At 38.4% G+C, this 17,874-nt stretch overlaps 1 protein-coding gene across 1 annotated transcript in view; it reads right to left on the bottom strand.

Moving 5' to 3' along the window:
* Positions 1–311: 311 nt before the first annotated feature.
* The window catches only part of FREM2 (FRAS1 related extracellular matrix 2), a 127,826-nt gene continuing 110,263 nt past the window's right edge, over positions 312–17,874 (bottom strand). The window contains exons 17-24 of the mRNA XM_052670780.1: positions 13,632–13,824; positions 11,258–11,362; positions 9,989–10,116; positions 9,760–9,894; positions 6,561–6,687; positions 5,782–5,969; positions 5,491–5,637; positions 312–3,464 (exon numbers count right to left, since the gene is read on the bottom strand). Of these exons, the coding sequence (XP_052526740.1) occupies positions 2,955–3,464; positions 5,491–5,637; positions 5,782–5,969; positions 6,561–6,687; positions 9,760–9,894; positions 9,989–10,116; positions 11,258–11,362; positions 13,632–13,824 (1,533 nt within the window). The 3' untranslated portion in view covers positions 312–2,954. The remainder of the gene's footprint in view (positions 3,465–5,490; positions 5,638–5,781; positions 5,970–6,560; positions 6,688–9,759; positions 9,895–9,988; positions 10,117–11,257; positions 11,363–13,631; positions 13,825–17,874) is intronic.

Below are 17,874 nucleotides of genomic sequence, written 5' to 3'. Positions count from 1 at the left end.
GGTCACTTGTTAAGTAGAAGGAAAAATGTTAATAAGCCTCCAAAACATCTTGTTGAAATTCAAAACCTTGAAGCCATAATAACAAAGCATGCTGCTACAGTTGTATTTATAGTTCACTGAATTGTAAGAAATTCAATTTCTTAGGAAGGGGACACACCTGGCAGGTCTTACTGGGAACACTGGGATTTTTTTCCCAGGCAGAGGACTTTGATACCTGATTAACGAATCTTGCTAATTCTTGTCCAGCTCCTCAGTGTTTGCTCTGTGTTTTATTTTGTTATCAGCAGGTTTTTTGAATATATTTTTCAGAAAAAAAATTTGTCTGATAATCCCCATCATTCGGAACCTTTTACAGAGCTGTAATCAGACATTATTCAAAGCAGTGATCAAATCTACCAGACTCAATATTTGGCTTGTAGAACACGCAGTTTTTGATATGATTTCATAAAAAGAAATAATAATTATTAAAAAAGATTTTGCCTGCAAACAACTTTAACGATATTTCAGTCTGTTAAAATTCGAAAGCAGAAAAACTGCTCTACTGATAAACACCTACATTCTGTATTTATTATATATATATTTTAAAAGATCTTCTCTGCTTACACAAAACAGGCATTTTATAAATATTAAAATGTTCCATTATTTACATGTGTCCCATTTTACTGTAGAATCACTGCCTGAATATGCAGGTTCTAGGAGACAAATTCTGCCTTTCTCATAATCACTTATTTCATGTACGGGCACAAGGGCAAAACTGATCCTAGATTACAATTGTAATGTAGTTCTGAACTTTAAACATAAAACACATCTGTGGCTTAAGTCTTTGATCAATCTTGCACACATAATACATGGATCACAAACTGGGAACTTCATTACAAGAGTAAATTAATGTCAGGTGACCAGGGGAAAGGTCTAATGCACTGGGCTCGTCTTGTGGATAGTCTTGTGGATAATTATTTCAGGCTAGAACTCAAATTAATTAAAATAAAAGATGACTGCGTGACTTTAATAATGGAGCTTGACCCTCAGGTTGCTGAAAACATCTTTCAATTAAGCAGCCTGAACAACAGTCTTCAGAAAACCCAGGAAAAGATGGTACAGATTCTGACCTGATTCGTTGGTGAAAAACTGACGAAGCCTTACGAAATGAGTGAAGTCACAACTATATAAATCCGCAGATATTAGCGTGAGTCCCTCTGTGGGCACATTCACACTGTACCACAAATTGTAGCACAGACGTGCCCAGGAGAGCAGACCTCAACATTTCTCAGACTTATGGACGATTGTGCAGAATCACTAAGTTGAGTCTCCCTGTGTTTACAGCCAGCCACTCATAGGACACAAAGCCTCTTAGGTATATTTTAGTTAAGAGGCAGCACTCTGTGATAGAAGCCAGGCTGCTTTCAGACTGGATCCTGGTAACTCAGATCTTTGCAGCATGGTCTCCAGAATGTCAAATGCCAGATTGTTTGCAGCTTGAGGATAGTTTGAGGGGTTGCCAGTACCCACTACCAAAGGCTGTGGAAGGGAACAGGTTTTTCAGCACCCATCTCAACAGCCCACTTCAGATTTTATTTAGTTTATATAGCGGAACTCCACTGACTTGAAAAGATTTATTCATATAAAATGCTAGTGTGACAAATGGGATAATCTTCAGGATTATATGGCACCCATGGCCAAGCACTTGGCAGGATATCTTTAGGGCAGAACAGGTCCTGTCTGCATAAAACAAATGGCATGGGACACTGCTGATCCAAACTTCAGTGAGACATTAATGCTGCCAGACTGTCTACATTGGGAAGACCGAGAGAAAATCAGAATCTCTCTTTCAGAAGTAGTCATTTGTTAAAAACAAAAAGTAGCCCAGCAATGATCTAGCATGTTTGTCAAGATATGCTATAATGGTAAGCTAATAAATACTACTTGATTCAATCATGTTATATTTTTTTCTTCACTTTGTTGCCATTTGACATGGCAACTGACAATCACATGCTGGATTCAATATCGTGACTCCTAGGCTCAGTTCAGGCAGAACTTTGTCCTCTGCATTTTGAATCTAATGCTAAGTACTGAAATACTAATGCTTGCATTTCCCAGCAGAGATATGCACTAAGAAATACAACTTGCCTTACAACACATCCATGATTTGTTATAAATTTAAGAAGATATGCGTCCAGTTCCTGTCAAAAACAAAATTCCTTCACGATTTGTTGTATTCTTTGGCTTTATATCAACATAAATAAGGAAAAAAAAAATCTGATTAAATAGCTGGATAAGAATTTGCAGAAAAGAATACGTATTGCCTTTTGTGACATGCAACTGATTATAATGTTACGCCATCTAATCTAGCTGCCTTTTGAAAAAGTTCAGTTAAACATAAGGAAAAAAAAAAAAACCTAATCACTGGTATAGCTTAAATGAAGTCAAAGTCTTACAGGAGGGAGGATTCATGCCTAAGGTATTTTATCATCTTTCAGCCTAACTGCAGACACTGAGTTCTTTGTGAGAAACAGTACAAAATTTAACTGAAGAGTGTAAGCATTCCACCTCTCAAGTATTCAGTATTTCTAAAGAAATGGATTTCCTCTCTTATTACAGACAGGATCTATAGCACCTTTGGATAGTTTCTACTACTTTTTTGAAATGTCAGCAAATACAAAAAGATAAAACAAAATGTTCTCCCTTACAATGCAGTTCCTTGAACTCCTGCTAAAGATTAATGCATGATACAGGGACATCACGATAACCTTTAGTGCAAAGTGGGAGATTCAGCATGGATTTTGCTATTGTTGATAAAGGCAGCAAAAGTTCAGGATAAAAAATTTCAAGTAAATCTAGATGCACATGAACTTTTTACTCTTCACGAGTCACCGTGATCTGCTGCTACATAAGTGCAGTTCAATTTTGTTTTGAGGCACCCTGGAGACACTGGGTTGAATTCTGTGTTCTTCAAATCAAACCTCAGAGCTATCGCTGGTGTAGTTATCGGGCAGCATCATTGGTTCATTGCTGCCTGACTTCTTTGAAGCTTCCTTCTCAGAATTTTGTCTCCGCTTTAGCAGCAAAATAATGATTGCAATTAAGCAGATGGCAAGGAAAATGGCAGCAGCTCCACCAATGATTGTGACTACGCTGACCCCTGAGCTCTGGCTGTTCAGTTCTCTGGGGAGAACACCACTGACCACAACCTCCCTTTGAGGGACCTGTTTCTTGCTGGTGCGATCCAGTGCTATGTGCTGTATGTTCGTCCCTCGGTTGTTTTCTACTCCAATGTCTTTTGCAAGCTCTGGGGCTCCCACAACTCCTCTCTTACGGCGTCTCTGTGTGGATGCTACTGTGCTACCTCCACTAAAAAGTGAGTGGTACTGCTGCTCCACGCTTCTTTTGCCAATTCCGCGGTTAGCCTTCTCCTTCGATCGTACAGTGTAGATTGTATGGACATACCACTCCCTGCCCAAAGACACCTAGAGAGACACAATTTTTTTGCTTTTAAACATACACGCACAATCTGGACAGAGCTATAAACAGACAAAATCAGTTACCACTTTGTAATGACTGTCTGGACAGTACTTTCAAATTTCAAAATCAGGAACAGATAAAACACACAATGTGTCAATCAGTCCCAGGTAAGTCACATTTTCTGTCAAAATTTTAAGAACAGTGTTAACCCCTCTCCATAGCCACACTCTATAACTAACAGGTGCAGATGAAGAAAGACAGCCTTGTCATTTAACTTTGTACCATTAATACCAATGGCCGTCCAGGTCTTGTGCAAAGAACCTCAGCCATGGACAGGCTACAGAGAAGGGGCTTTCCAGACATAACCTCCCAGCCTTCTGGACCTTAGCTGCGGCTCCTGTTTCCATCTGAACATAAGAAAGCAATTTGCCATCTCATGGTGGTTAAACAGAGAGCCTGTAGAATGTCCTTTCTTGGAGTCATTCAAAATCCAGCTGAACAAGACCTGGGCAACCTGCTCTGAGTGACTCTGCTTTGAGCAGAGGGGTCGGAATAGAACATTTCCAGAAGTCCCTGACAACCTCATTCATTCTGTGACTCTGCGATTCCCTGCAGTCTGCAGAAGATAACATCATCTTCCTCAAGTCTGTCCTGTATTTTCTGGATACATAACAAATTTGGCAAGATCCAATAGGATGATCTGAATCTCTCCTATTTTTATTTTTTTTTTAAGGCTACTGGTTTCTACTTTATGTAGTTGGCCCCAGATTCTGTTATCATGCAAAATGCTGAACACATTTTCTATTTTATACTTGTTTTTCCACATCTTTGTCAGGACATAATGTTTCTTCACATTCTCATTCTTTTGACAGAATGAGAGCAAAAAAATACTGCATTATTGGGAAAGGATTCTTTAAAACAAAACAAAGATATCAGGTCAGTGGGGTCAGGTTATGAAACCATTTTTGTATTAAATAGGCTGTTCTCTTAAATACTCCATTGTTTACAGTGGGACATATCACTGAATGGACAGGGGTAGGATTAATGACTCCTTAGTACTTTTCCTAATTTGTACTTTTGAGTTTGTTTATGGGAACTATTGAGTCACGGCCTGAACCACTGATTGATCTCCTGGGAAAGGACCAGGTCAGACCTGGGAGCACACCTGAAGGCAATTCACCTGTACAACTAGAGGGGTAAAGTCTGGCTGCACCTCTTTAGACCTCATTTAAGAGCTGACTGCCACTAGAGAAGGATCTCTTTCTGGAGATCCCTCCCTGGTCGAGCTTTCCTCTGCAAACCTAGAATCTTCTGATATGGGTAAGCAATCTTCTTCCCCTTCCTTATAGCCCCTTTGTATTGTGCTGATTCTTCCGCCATTACACCTCTGGTGAAACACCTTTTCCCATCATTTTGATCTGTCCAATAGCTACAGTTTTGGAAATAGTTTTGGAAATAGTAAAGGAGGCAAATTCTAAAGGGAAAACAGCTAGTGGGGTCATACCGATCTAAAGAATGAAAGTAAACAGCTGATGGGTTATACAGAATTAAGAAGCTGGTGTATCCTTTAGATTTCAATTAGAAGGCCTTCCTGTGCTTAGATGTTTTGCAGTATGCACGCTTGTGAAGATGACTTGCAGAGAAAATGTTGTATCAATTAGCTTCTGATGAAGTTTTCTATAAATGCTTTCTCTCTGTGGCTTAGACAAGAGAGATGAGAAGGAATAAAACAGTGCTGTATAAAAAGAAACTTAAGTTCTTAGAAGAAATGTGTAACAATTATTGATATAATTTCTCCTTAGGTTATGGAATTAAACAGAAGAAAAGAAATATTGTCCCTATATGAATCATCCTAGAAGTGTTCCAGATTTTACATCTTGAAATCTGTAAGCGTTTGAAACTCTATTTAACTGAATTGAAATAACAATAAATCTTTTAGTTGTTTTCAATGTGACTTACACTTAAAAACATTTCTTGTACAAGTGTTTCTGCTTGGTTCAGTGTCTTGGTACTAAGCTATAGAAATCATACCTGAAACAGAGGAGTTGAGTCTACTTTAAATCCATCAGAGCCTGGTTGTTTAACTAAAGAAGTTGCTTCTGGATCATCTATTGCAAGTTTTGCATTAAAAAGCACATCTCCAAAGCTTGTGGCTTGTGTTTCTGGTTGAGCTTTATCCTACAAGATCACAGAGGTAAAAAAAAAAAAAAAAGCATGTTTGTAAAATATAGATCTGTTATTCCCAGGTTGGTTTCAGATAAAAGAAGAAGTAGAAAAAATTATCACAATAAATGTGTATTCTTCCAGATCTAGAAATCTTACCACAATCTTGAATCTGTACAGAAGGGATGGAGAATCAGCAAGACACCCATATTCAGTGTTGGATGGATTATACTTGGGTACATATCCATCAGCTCCTGTACACAGGAAAACCTTCTCAATGCTACAATAGAAGGAATCACCCAGATTTTGCACTGGATCCACCATCACTCGACCATAAATGACATCACCTGTAAGAGAATGCACACAGTGAACATCCTGTTACACTGGAACAGTTAACTGTTAACAATACTGAAGCTAAACAAATAAGCCTAGTTAAGAAGCTTGGTGCAGTGTAACGTGACTGCAGTTTCTGCTCATCTCAAATGTCCGAGCTGAAGACTCTCAGTCTGCCTACAACTACATCAAGAATTTACTTGAGACACCTTGTCACTCAGCTTTCACCAGAGGGTGTTGCCAAAGGTTGTGATCAAACCGCACACTCTTCTACACGCTCTGGGCTGTGTAATTGCACTAGGAAGCCATTTGCAGTTGCTATAATTAGAACCAGTTCAGAAGCTGCTTTAAATTATGGACTATATTCAGGTCTTCACTCAAAAAGTGTTTATGAAGTGCACAGCATTTGAGAAATGGCATCACTAATGTCAAATTCAGATGTAATAGTTTCTGCGTAGATGGACCAACAGCTCTGGTATAAAGTGCCAGTAGGAAAGGCAAATGCAAAAGAACGCAGCTAGACACAGCTAAATCCTTATTCCTGAAACAGAATCCTGAAAGAGTGACACACATATTAAAGGTCTGTGATCAGTGCACAAATTTACCTTCTGAGAAAGCAACATCACTTTCTTGTCCAAAGCCCATTGATCCATCTGACAGCCAGAGCGTCTTTTTGGAGAGAAGGAACATCTGGGTGTTCAAGCTGAACTCAGCAGCCACTGGGTCACTAACCTAAAACACAACAGTGCTTCAAAAAGCATTCTTTAATCACTTTCAAAACATCGATCTTCTCCCATATATGCTATTCATCAGTTCATATTTACATGCTATAACACAGCCTAACTATAACTATTTATTTGCACTAGAAATATATTGCTGCACATTTTACACATGTATAGCCTTTGGCTTATCTACCTCTGTGATTGATGAGATTCTGGGCTAGTTTTTTCCCACCACATTTTTCAAATCCCAGACAAGAAGGTGCCCAGGGCAACTTGTATGTGTGGTAAGGTGAAGAAAATATTTTCCACAGTATCTTCTTTCTTTTTGACTCAGCCTGTTTTCTCTATCCCATTTTTAACCTTACACTGAAGTCCCAAGTTTGTTTCTGATTCTCTGATATCCATTTGCAAGATTTAGTGATGCAGGATATCTGTGTGTGTATCTCAGATCATATATGTGAAAAGGCACCAAAGCATCTGAGCATCTTTTATGCTAATATTTATCTTCATATTTATTTATCTTCATTGTTATCTATGATTTTTCCTTGATTACATAATAGAAGTACAATAAAACAATATTATTAGAAGCAGCTTCTCACTGGGCCACGTACTTCATAAAGATAAGTTAGAAGGCAACCCCTATATTGGCCATAAGAAAAATGAAAGAATACAGCAAAAAGGACTGAGGAGAACCCAGACCTCAAAAAGATGCATTTCATGCATTCCAAAAACAAACAAACAAAAAAAAAAAAAACAAAAAAAAAAAAAAAGAAAGAAAGAAAAAAGGAAAAAAAAAAAGTACAAGAGGCCACTAAACAAATAAGAAAAATGCCTTTGTCAATGCATATATGTATATGAAAAAGAAGGAAAGAAGACACAAATGAAAATATTCTTGCTGGCCTACAGACAGGGTGCTGATGGATGGAATGAGATATAACAACATAAACAGAAACTGCTGCCACAATATATGCAGGCTTTTTCTTCTTCAAATCCCTTTTTTGAATTAGTCATGTGCATTTAAAGAAAGGAGATGCTGAAGAGATTGTAATATAACAGAGATTGCAGTTCGGATGCTGTCATGTACAGGGCATCCCAGAATGAAGTAGTGGTAATACAATGCTCAGTAATGTTACAGGCTACCTGCTCCCCTCTTCTAGGGCCACAGAAGGAATAACAACAAAATGGGTAGAAACATGGTAAAGACGGAAATACTGAAGTGAAATCTTCAAAGAGAGAACACAAAAATATCTTTTCTACTTGATTTTTGCACCCTAAAATTGCCCCTCGCTCCTAAACAACGAAAACATTAGTGAAGGAAATCCAAACAAAACAACGATTACAAGAATATAAAAAGTCTCATACCAAAAATACCCAGAAGATAATTCAGTAGAGCAGCTGGGACACTAGAATGAGAACTGAGAGAAACAATTTGTGTGGTTCTATTTCATAATTTGATTTGCAGTCAAAACCATTTTGATCCAGTTTTGAGACTCGCACTCACTGACTTCAGTGGGCCTGTGCAAGGTATCAGGATGTTCTTAGTCTAAGAACTAGCATCGCAGCATGAGTTTTCATGCTTACTTCTCTGTTTCCTGTTTCTTATTGCTAAAATGTGGATACTAATGTTCATTCATTTTTGCAGAATGCCTAAAAGTCTTATTGGAACCCACTTTAAGACCACATATTCTTTCCATCTATGATCAAAGGAAACAATAATGGACCACAACATTTCCTGAATTCCTTTCACTGTGAGTATTTCAAAACAATAAGTTGGTCTTGATTTGAAAATTGCTGGTGATGGGGACTAAGCAGCAATAGTACTTAGCAATTATGACAGTATTACAGTTGTGTACCTTATCCCTAATTTTAATATGTGTACCTGAAACTTGCATATACCACACTATTAAGGCGTTGTCTGATACAAGGAACCCTATAGCAGCCATTTTATTTTCACAAAATCATTCTCACAACTTGAGAAATTTGCTCCTTAGGCTTCTTCCAGGTGAGATAAAAAGAATATCCCTAGGCTACTTTGCCAATTTTGCAACAATTTTGTTGCTCTTTCAAATTTTCTTCAAATCATCAGCATCTTTCTTGTTTGCGTGAGGACTGGACACAAGCTGTGGTTCAGCACTGTTGTGAATAGCTTTAGAGTTCCTAGAAGCAGATTAGAAATGCCAGATGAAAGCCAGAGTGCTGAACTAGTAAAAATTTGCCCCTCCCAACTCCAGCCACTCATTTTTTCCAAAATGTTTTGCTGGGTTAATTCTGAGAAGGCAGGTTTCGTATCAGATCATGTATCATCTCCCTGTTTCACCAGAGCTTAATGCCGTATCAGGAATCATCTGTTCTCCCATAGCTGGCATAACACCAAATGAAAGCATAAAGGCTGCATACATTCTTTTGCATACTCAGGCTAATTCAACAGGAAACTGATTGTGCATCTCTGGCTGATTCACACTGTATTTACACTGTAAGATGATCTAATAGCATACATTTATACTAATGAGCATGAAACCCCAGCCACATTGTTCCAGTCTTGGTTGTATTGGCTCCAAATAACAGGAGTAATAAAACTTCATCCTTACTATTCCCAAGATCATGCTAGCCCTTACAATTAGTGATCCATATGGCTGGGATTCTTGTCACTTAATATCACAAATAAGTCTTAAAGCTGAGTGTTTTAACAGTGTTGCTTATGTACACTTCCTCCACAGCAAGTGGAGGAAGTCCTGCCTTAGGACTGGATCAATCTTCCTCTGAAGGTCCCACATTCAATACCAGACATAGTAACCATCATACAAATCAATGTGAATGAACATCCTTCTGACTATCATAGAAAAATCAACAAATATTGTCCATGCATCAAGGACAAAAAAATCACTTGTGCTCCTACACTGATCTTTCCACATTGCATAAAACTAAACAGCAGAAGAGAGCATGTGCTGTCACTACAATTTTGGAACTGGTTTGTTGTGAGCAAGTAAATTAAATTTCTGGTATTATAATTACAAGATTACCAAAGGTGATTTGAAAATTAAAATGAAAAGCAAATATGAAGAAAACATCACTGGGGTGCTACCTGCTGGAATCGAATATCCAGATCAAATGTGATGGGCTCTCTAGGATTGCAGATCACCGGTAGGCTGTACTCCTGGTGTGCAGCAGTGGTACAAGCTATCAGCTTTACCGTATAGGTCCCAGAATAGTCTCGAACCTTTGTGGAGGGACATTGAGAGAGAAGAGTGTTAACACCAACGTCCTAACTGACAAGTTGAGGTAAGGGAAAAAAGCAAAGGCTGAGGTTTTACCGCAAAATCTGAAACAAAGCTCCACTGCTGTACTGGTTGGTTGTACGTGGGCTCGCTTCGGATGAGGCTGAGGCTGAATGTCAGGCTCGGGTGATCAGCTGACATAACCATGGAAGTTAGAGATGAAGCTAGAAATGTGCCAATAGACAGATGTGTCACCTTCAGTGTTTCAGTGCAGACTCTCAGCCTGACAAACATTCCCAATAATTTAAAAACCATAATGTCATGGTGATGTTAATGCTCTTACAGGGCAACGGGCTTTATTAGCTGAAACTTACAAAATGAATTACAGTCAACATAGCTGGGCCCCCTTGACTCTTGTTCAAATGTCAGTTAAGCAGTTGTTTTTGGGCTACGCAACCAGAATTGTATAAAGATTAAATCTAACTGAAAGGCAAAACAGTGAGAGTGGAATGGCAAAGATCTATAATCCCTCCTGTTTTTAACTTGGAATGTCAGCCCAGGGAACAAAAAATAATTTATCTTAGCAGAGTAACTCTTTCAGTTCTATCCAATACACAGAACCTTAAACTCTAGAAGACAGCTGAGAAAAAGCAGAATCACTATGAAGGAGTGTTATAGGTTAAAAAAACTAACTAAAACTAAAACAGATTTCTTAAAATGCTTTCCCCCCCCCACCCCCCCCCATTCCATTATTGTTCAACAGATTTAATTTACTTGGATAATCTTTTCCACAGCCAACATTCATGCTCAGACTTACATCTGTAAAAAGAGACTTCTACCTGTGATTATTCTGAACAAAGGGAGAAGGGTTTAAACAGATTAAATTGCAGGATCAGGTCCTCAGTAATGACTTAATTGAATGGCAGTGAGAATGTTTTATTAACAGAGAGATACAAAACTCCTACTAAAGCTTTTTTTACTCTTTGAAAAAGGTCTAAATAACATTGACAGTCTGCAAATTAGAAAAGAAATTTTAATTCTTAGTCTCTAAATAGAGGTAGGTTGTACATCTTAGCTTTTGGATCCAAAATATGTTTTTATGGATCTCTAGTGGACAGATTGGCCTAGATCTTCACCTTTCACTAATCAGCCTTTCCATCAAGTGGAACTATTTCACTAAGTTTGAAATTCTGAATATAGTCATCAGTGACAAGCAAAAAAACCCAAACAGAACAAATCATTATCTGGAGAGACAGAGGACATAAAAACACCAGATGTCAGCAGCAAGATTAAGAATGAAAAATATGAAATTTGGGAGGTGTGTCTGTATTTTTACAGTACTGCTAAACTGCAGATTAAGCTTACCAAGGTGGGACATGACAAACAGACCGTGAAACCGTGCTTCAGTCTTGAAGTTGACAACCAGGCGTCCTTCTTCACTAATACGCATGCTGGTTGGGTACAGAGAACCTGCCAGCAGAAGCCAATCCATAAATACCATTCCAATTGCAGATGACAAACAAATCACACTTCTACACAACAGCAGCTCCACTCTTTTTATTCTCTCTTGCCTCATCAGCTGTTTGGGAGGGGGCCTGATGGTATCTTTTAGGCTCATTTAAGAGTCTTTTTAAACATGAATTTACATAGTGGGCCTAGAGCTAGAGTTTCACAATGTTTTCCAAAATACATAGAGAAATTCTTAATTCCCTGCAAATTCATAGTCTTACATATGTTGTTATGCCCACACAGAGGTTCTAGTAGACTGAGAAAAATTCACAGCACAGGCAGCATCTGTATTCAGGAACAACATAGTCAGGGCCAGTGGGTTCTGGAGAAGGAAGAATACTTTTGATTTCACCAGGTATTCAAACTGACTTCTGCCAATAAAAGCTGTGTCCTCTTTATCAGGGCCTCTCTGTCCATTGTGCCAAGGCAGCACGCACTGCCACTGTGGCAGCAGCAGTTGTGTCTTCCGTGGTACTGGTGGACAGATGAATCTGTGAAACTTGTTCTGACAGGGTTTGCATTGCTGGAGATTTCTGGAATGAATTCAACCCAAAACATGAGCGTAATGTTCCCTAATCTCAGGTTACAAGGTCTTGTTTATATGTCAGAAGTGGTTTATTTCTGTTGCTTGAATTCAAATCCCCTTTACTCCGGTATTCTGCAAAGCTTCAGAGTTCGGGCATTTCTACAGCGCTCACTTATCAAGAGCCAGTGGTGTAACAGCCTCCTGTTTGCTAGTGGCAAGAAGAAAACAGGCCAGAAACCTAAGATAATGTGTCAGAAACCTAACATGTTCACCAACATGAACACATATCACAAAATATGCACAAAATCACTTGTACCAAATACATTAATTTATACATTAGAAATATATATAAATGTATACCTGTATGTATACATGAATTGTGGCTTTACATAGAATTTCTGTAGAGGAAATAAATGCATCCAGAGGTATAGAAATAAAGTGAGAAGTAGTTAACTCCTTCCTGCCCAGAAAAACACATAGTGAGAAGCAATAACTCTCAGTAGCTGCCCAAATCAGACTGGAATCCATTGGGTGTCTGCCCTCCACTACTCCTGTGTTCATTATGTTCTATGCTTCTGTGTTCAAAGGGAGCTGCCAATGTTCATTACATCCATAGCCCTGAACATCAGCTTTTTAGACATATAAATAAAAATTTAAAGCACCAAAGGCATGAAAGTGGTGGCACAGACACATCACATAGTTGCTAAAACTAAGGATTAGATCTGGCTTTTAAGTGGTGACAAACACATCACATGATCTGTGGCATGTGGCTTGTTCTTTAGGCAGTGCCTGGCATGTGCTTCATTCTTCATGCACTGCAGATTGCCCTTGCCATTCCTCATTGCCTCCTCTTACTATGAGGACAGAAATTTGCATAGCAATGACATGTGCAATTTAGACATAGGGTTTGCAAAAAAAAAAAAAAAAAGAATAGCTTCAGCTTCACACTGGATTGCTGACATTGTGTGAGAGCACATATGTAATTATAGCTGGTGCCTGTATCCTACCTTAGGTTGGGACAGATAGTGAACACCTGAAGCTTAATTCTGGGCGCTGCTAAGTAAATCTGCACATGAAGAACAAAGCAGTACATATGCACAACTATGCATTTTAATCTTTTGCAGATATCTGCATGTTTTTTAAAATAAATTCACTTTTTGCAGAGACAAAATATCTAATGATAAAGTCTGACCTGCTGACTAATTGCAGTCACAAATATTTATTGGCAGTATGTATCACATTTAAATAACGCTTTACTTTTACAATTCAGTAGTCTAACAGATGACAGGTTGTTATATCCATTATGTATTTCTCTTCTTTTTCAATGTTTCATAATTAATGTTTTCAAAATATCAAAAATATTCTGCAATTGTATGCTCAGAGCCAGAAAAATACTGACAACAAAGTTTCAATTTTTCTCATTAACGCTCAAATATAGTGTGTGGTAGCAGAATACAAACACACGGTAAATGTTGAGGCCCTGAGTAGAAATAAATGTGTTAATTTTGTGTACTAGAAACACAAAGAGGCAGTTGTTTTTCCTGCAGGAAAAGAATTGACATCAACTTAATGTGGCTTTCATAAGCAACACAGCAGAGAATTTCAAGCGCTGGGCAAAAAACAAACAGCTTGCAACCAACAATAAAGTACAAATTACACTCTCGGTAACAGAATGATTTTGATGAAAAGAAATCAGAGTCCCACCTTGGAGCTCTGCCTCTGGTGGACTCCCGATGCCGTCCTTCCACAGGATGGCAGTGTCATACACAAAAGTCAGCCGGAGCTCAGACTGCAGATCAAAGTGCTGCCAACCTCCTACTCCCACCGGAGAGTGGAAAACATAGGAGACATACAGAGGGACCCTCAGTGTGACATAAGATTGTACTAGGTTGAGAACCTGGCAAAAAGAAAATGATTTCTTGAGGTTAGAGGTGAGGAAGAACAGCACTGCACAGGCAACTCTAATGAAAAAGAAAAACAAACAAACAAACAAACAAAAAAAAAACAAAAAAAAACCCACTTGAATTAAAAATTGCACCTGAATTATTTTTCATTGAAGCTCAAGTTATCTTTGTATCTTTGCGTCTTAAACAGAGTACGAATTCTGACACACAAACATCTAAATTTTGACTCATCCTTTTTGTTTGGGCTTTTTAAGTACATGAATATCACAAAGACTTCAGAAAATCTTCAAGTATCCTCCTGCGTTTGCTCTGTCCTTTCCCATAACTAACTCTTTTGCTTACATTCTTACGTTGCTCTCCTGCAAGATCTACTGGAAGACCCTGAACTTGCTCAGAGGTCATTGCAAGTCTGAGTTGTTAGACTGCACTCACTCAGCTCTCGAATTATTTCCTCCTTTGTGTAGAGATGCTGACTGGCATACTGCATGCAAATACATAAATCATATTGTCACTCACACAAAGAACTGAAAATGATGTGCAGTTTGACACAGATTTAACAGTAGATCCTCTATGCATATATTGTACAAAACAGTAGCATTATTATCAACCAGAGAAATAAAAATTCTCTCTATACATTTTGATAAAAAAAAGGCAAAAACAGTGTCAGTAAACTGCTAGCTCTTAACACAGTTCTTACGTGATTTAAGAATCCTTTTCTAAAGTGTCTTACTTCACATCTCTCTAACTAAAAATGTGCAATACAGATCCTTTTAGAAAATGATGGATTGTCTCACAAAGACAAAGAAGGAAAGGCATTGAGATCATCTCCCAAGGAGAAAAATTTCAAAAGCATAAGTGGTGTTGAACTCCCACTCACTTCCAGCAGAAAGTGTGCCTAACTGACATTTGTGCATCTGAACATTTCCCCTGAGTGGTTCCCTTATAGGCCTTTGAAGAGTGTTTTTCGCTATTAAAGAAAGCATTCAAAGAACATTATAAACTGTGTAAAAACTGAACTGTTTCTGAGTTCCCCCAGAGGCATGTGAAGAGACTGAACATCCACTGCTTTACAGCTGCTTTACTTTTCCAAATGCCAGACAAAAGTTTCAGTGATATTATGAAATGACAAATTTACTGCCTGAGCTGACCAAATAGTCTGAAATAGTTCAGGTGTTAATTATGGCAAATATTCATAGTTGCAACAGCTTAATTTTATGCATGACACTCCTTGATCTACACACTATGTTACTTAACACCTTCCACTTAAAATGTTAGCATCATTCCATAAGATGTGCTAGTATGTAGGCCTAGAGAGTCTGGAAATACACATGGTAGCATGCAGTAAAGTCTGGCAGATAGCATGAGAAAGTACACACATAGATGATTTTATATTAATTATTCTTTCTTATATGTAAACACAAGATGTTCTACTTGAAACAAAAAAATAGAATACTTTTATTCTGTGTATGTGTGGATGACAAACTGAAGTTGGACAGCAACATTAGCCTTCAGTCCTATTTATTTTACACAAACAGATGCAATATTACCTTTGGGATACTGTCATGGACATTCAAGCAACTATTTCAGGCATGGATTTGTTAAATTATTCCAAATAACAACACTGAATGCTCATTTTTATCAAGAAAGATAAAGCTATAATGCAAATCTACAACATATCTTACGATGCCTTTAATTCAGGAGTAACACTGAATATTTGCCATTTTCTGGAAGGATATCAAGAGCTAACTAAATACATTTGCTCACATAGAAAATGTATCACTACTGAAAAGTCCTCCCAGCAAAACTAGGTTACCTTTACTCTGAGTTTTTGCCCCACATCTACATGTTGTACAATAAAAATTGGACATCAAAGCAAAATATCTAGAATTCAGTTTGCTTATGGGAAGTGAGAAGAGTTAATAAATTGTTGTCCTCTTGAAAAGATGCATCCATAATGCTTAGTGAGGAGGACTGGAGTATCACACAGAGTGTTTAATGACCTTGAGGACTAAATAGAACTGAGATGAAATTTTATACTATAAAGTATAAGGTAATAGAAACCAGTGACGGGGATTTCTGGCTGAAATTAAAGACACTGGTTAGAAAGAATAGCGGAGAAAAAAATTCGGCATGTGAGTTGATCACATCATAACTATGACCTTCGTATCCCCTCCATGTGATATGTGCCTAAGATAAACTGAGGAATGGAGTGGAAATTAGAAGCATGCATGCCATTATTCAGAGCACTAGTGAGAGCTTATCTGGAACAGCTTTGATCATCCATGCTTGAAAAAGCCTAATTTGCATTGTAGACTGTAGAAAAGAAATAAAAATATTTTATGAGAAGCAGCTAGAATAGCTGGGTTGTTTAGAGTAGTTCAACATAAGCTGTGAGGAAATAATTCCACCTATACACATTAGGAGATGAATAGTAGAGAAGAACTACTGAGGATGATGGAAGATGGTGCTGACATGAGAACAAATGGGCATAAGATGGCCATGACAAATACAGCTTAGAAATCAGGAGGATTTCCCTCACAAGAATAGTGAGGCCATGAAATCCTATTAGTTTTTAGATTAAGTTTACCAGGTTGGAACTACATTATATGTTCCTAAGGTTGCTGACAGGAATGACCTGGACAGAGTGATCCGCAAAGCTCTTCTAGTTCAGTCTTAGGCCACAAGCAAAAAAAGGCTTCTCTCAAAGTTATTCTTGGTTATCCAGTATTAGGTACCATTCACTGTTCATGTACCCTGTATACAGAGAAATCTATGAATGGAGTTTGTAAGCCACATTTTAGGCTACTTTTGCCTCCATTCTGTGTAAGCATGGCACTGGTGAGCTCAGCTCACTTGTATTGGTGGGAAATCCAGCAGTACAGAGAGAATGGTGAGGAGCTGGCACAGGCTGCCCAGAGAGGTTGTGGATGGCCTGTCCCTGGAGGTGTTCAAGGCCAGCTTGGACGGGGCCCTGGGCAGCCTGGTCTAGTATTAAATGCAGAGGTTGGTGGCCCTGCCTATGGCAGGGGGGTTGAAGATTCATCATCCTTGAGATCCCTTCCAACCCTGGCCATTCTGTGATTCTGTGATTCAATCAGATCTACTCTGGAGAAAGTCTGTCTGAAATGCTGCTCCTTTGCCATATCTTGCTACTGCTCTGCAGAAAAGTCTGAAACTAATGTGTCAGAAAATTCATCCTAGAATTTAGCAGATTCTTCTCACCTAGTAAAACCCACATATGATGTTTGGGCAGTAGGGCTACTTGCTCCAGCATGGGAATTTATTCATCTACCTATGAAACTGTGCTTCCATTAGCATGATTGCCTTCAGGTGTGATTTGCTGGACACAGGGAGAGGAAGAAGTTCTTTCTAAACCATCTCATCGAATTGTTATGCACACAAATCCCTCCTGAGGCACTCACTGGACAGTAGGTATGGAGGAAAACCTATAATACTGGTAGCCAAAGTTATTGAATAAATAGCTTGCTTATGCTAACAGCAACTTGTAGCTTACAAAGCCAACTCATTTCTTACTAAAAAATAAACAGCTGCAGGGGGAAAATTACTCTTCAGTGGACAGCACAGAAAAAACTCAAGACACTCAAACTGAAACACAGGAGACCTTTTTGATATAAGAAAATAAAACAAAAACAAACAAAACAAAACAAAAAAAAAAAAAAAAAAAAAAAAAAAAGAGGAAATTAACTGCAGAGGAAAATTGTCAGAGTAAGAGGAGCCCCCCAACAAATGAAACGATGGAATGTGTCATGCAGATGGAGAAGCCACACTTCTCCAACTCTCTTACCAAGAGAAAGCATTCTTTCCATTGGGTTATCTTTATTTTCCTGCAAAGCCTATTGAGAGTAGCCAGCTGTTCATATTTTATCTCAGTGTGACACTGATGAAACCGAAATGGTAACTCAGAGCTGTGTAAGTATAGGATCAGCTGAACTGCTATGGAGAGACAGAACAGGTGCACTGTGTATCTACACAGCCTGCGAACAGAAGATTGTAGAAGTTGTATGGGCAAACTAACATTTCAC

Source organism: Tympanuchus pallidicinctus, unplaced genomic scaffold (assembly GCF_026119805.1).
Source record: "Tympanuchus pallidicinctus isolate F22 unplaced genomic scaffold, pur_lepc_1.0 scaffold11, whole genome shotgun sequence".
Lineage (NCBI taxonomy): Eukaryota > Metazoa > Chordata > Aves > Galliformes > Phasianidae > Tympanuchus > Tympanuchus pallidicinctus.
Note: the sequence above shows the minus strand (reverse complement) of the source record. Positions and strands in the feature narration are given on the sequence as shown.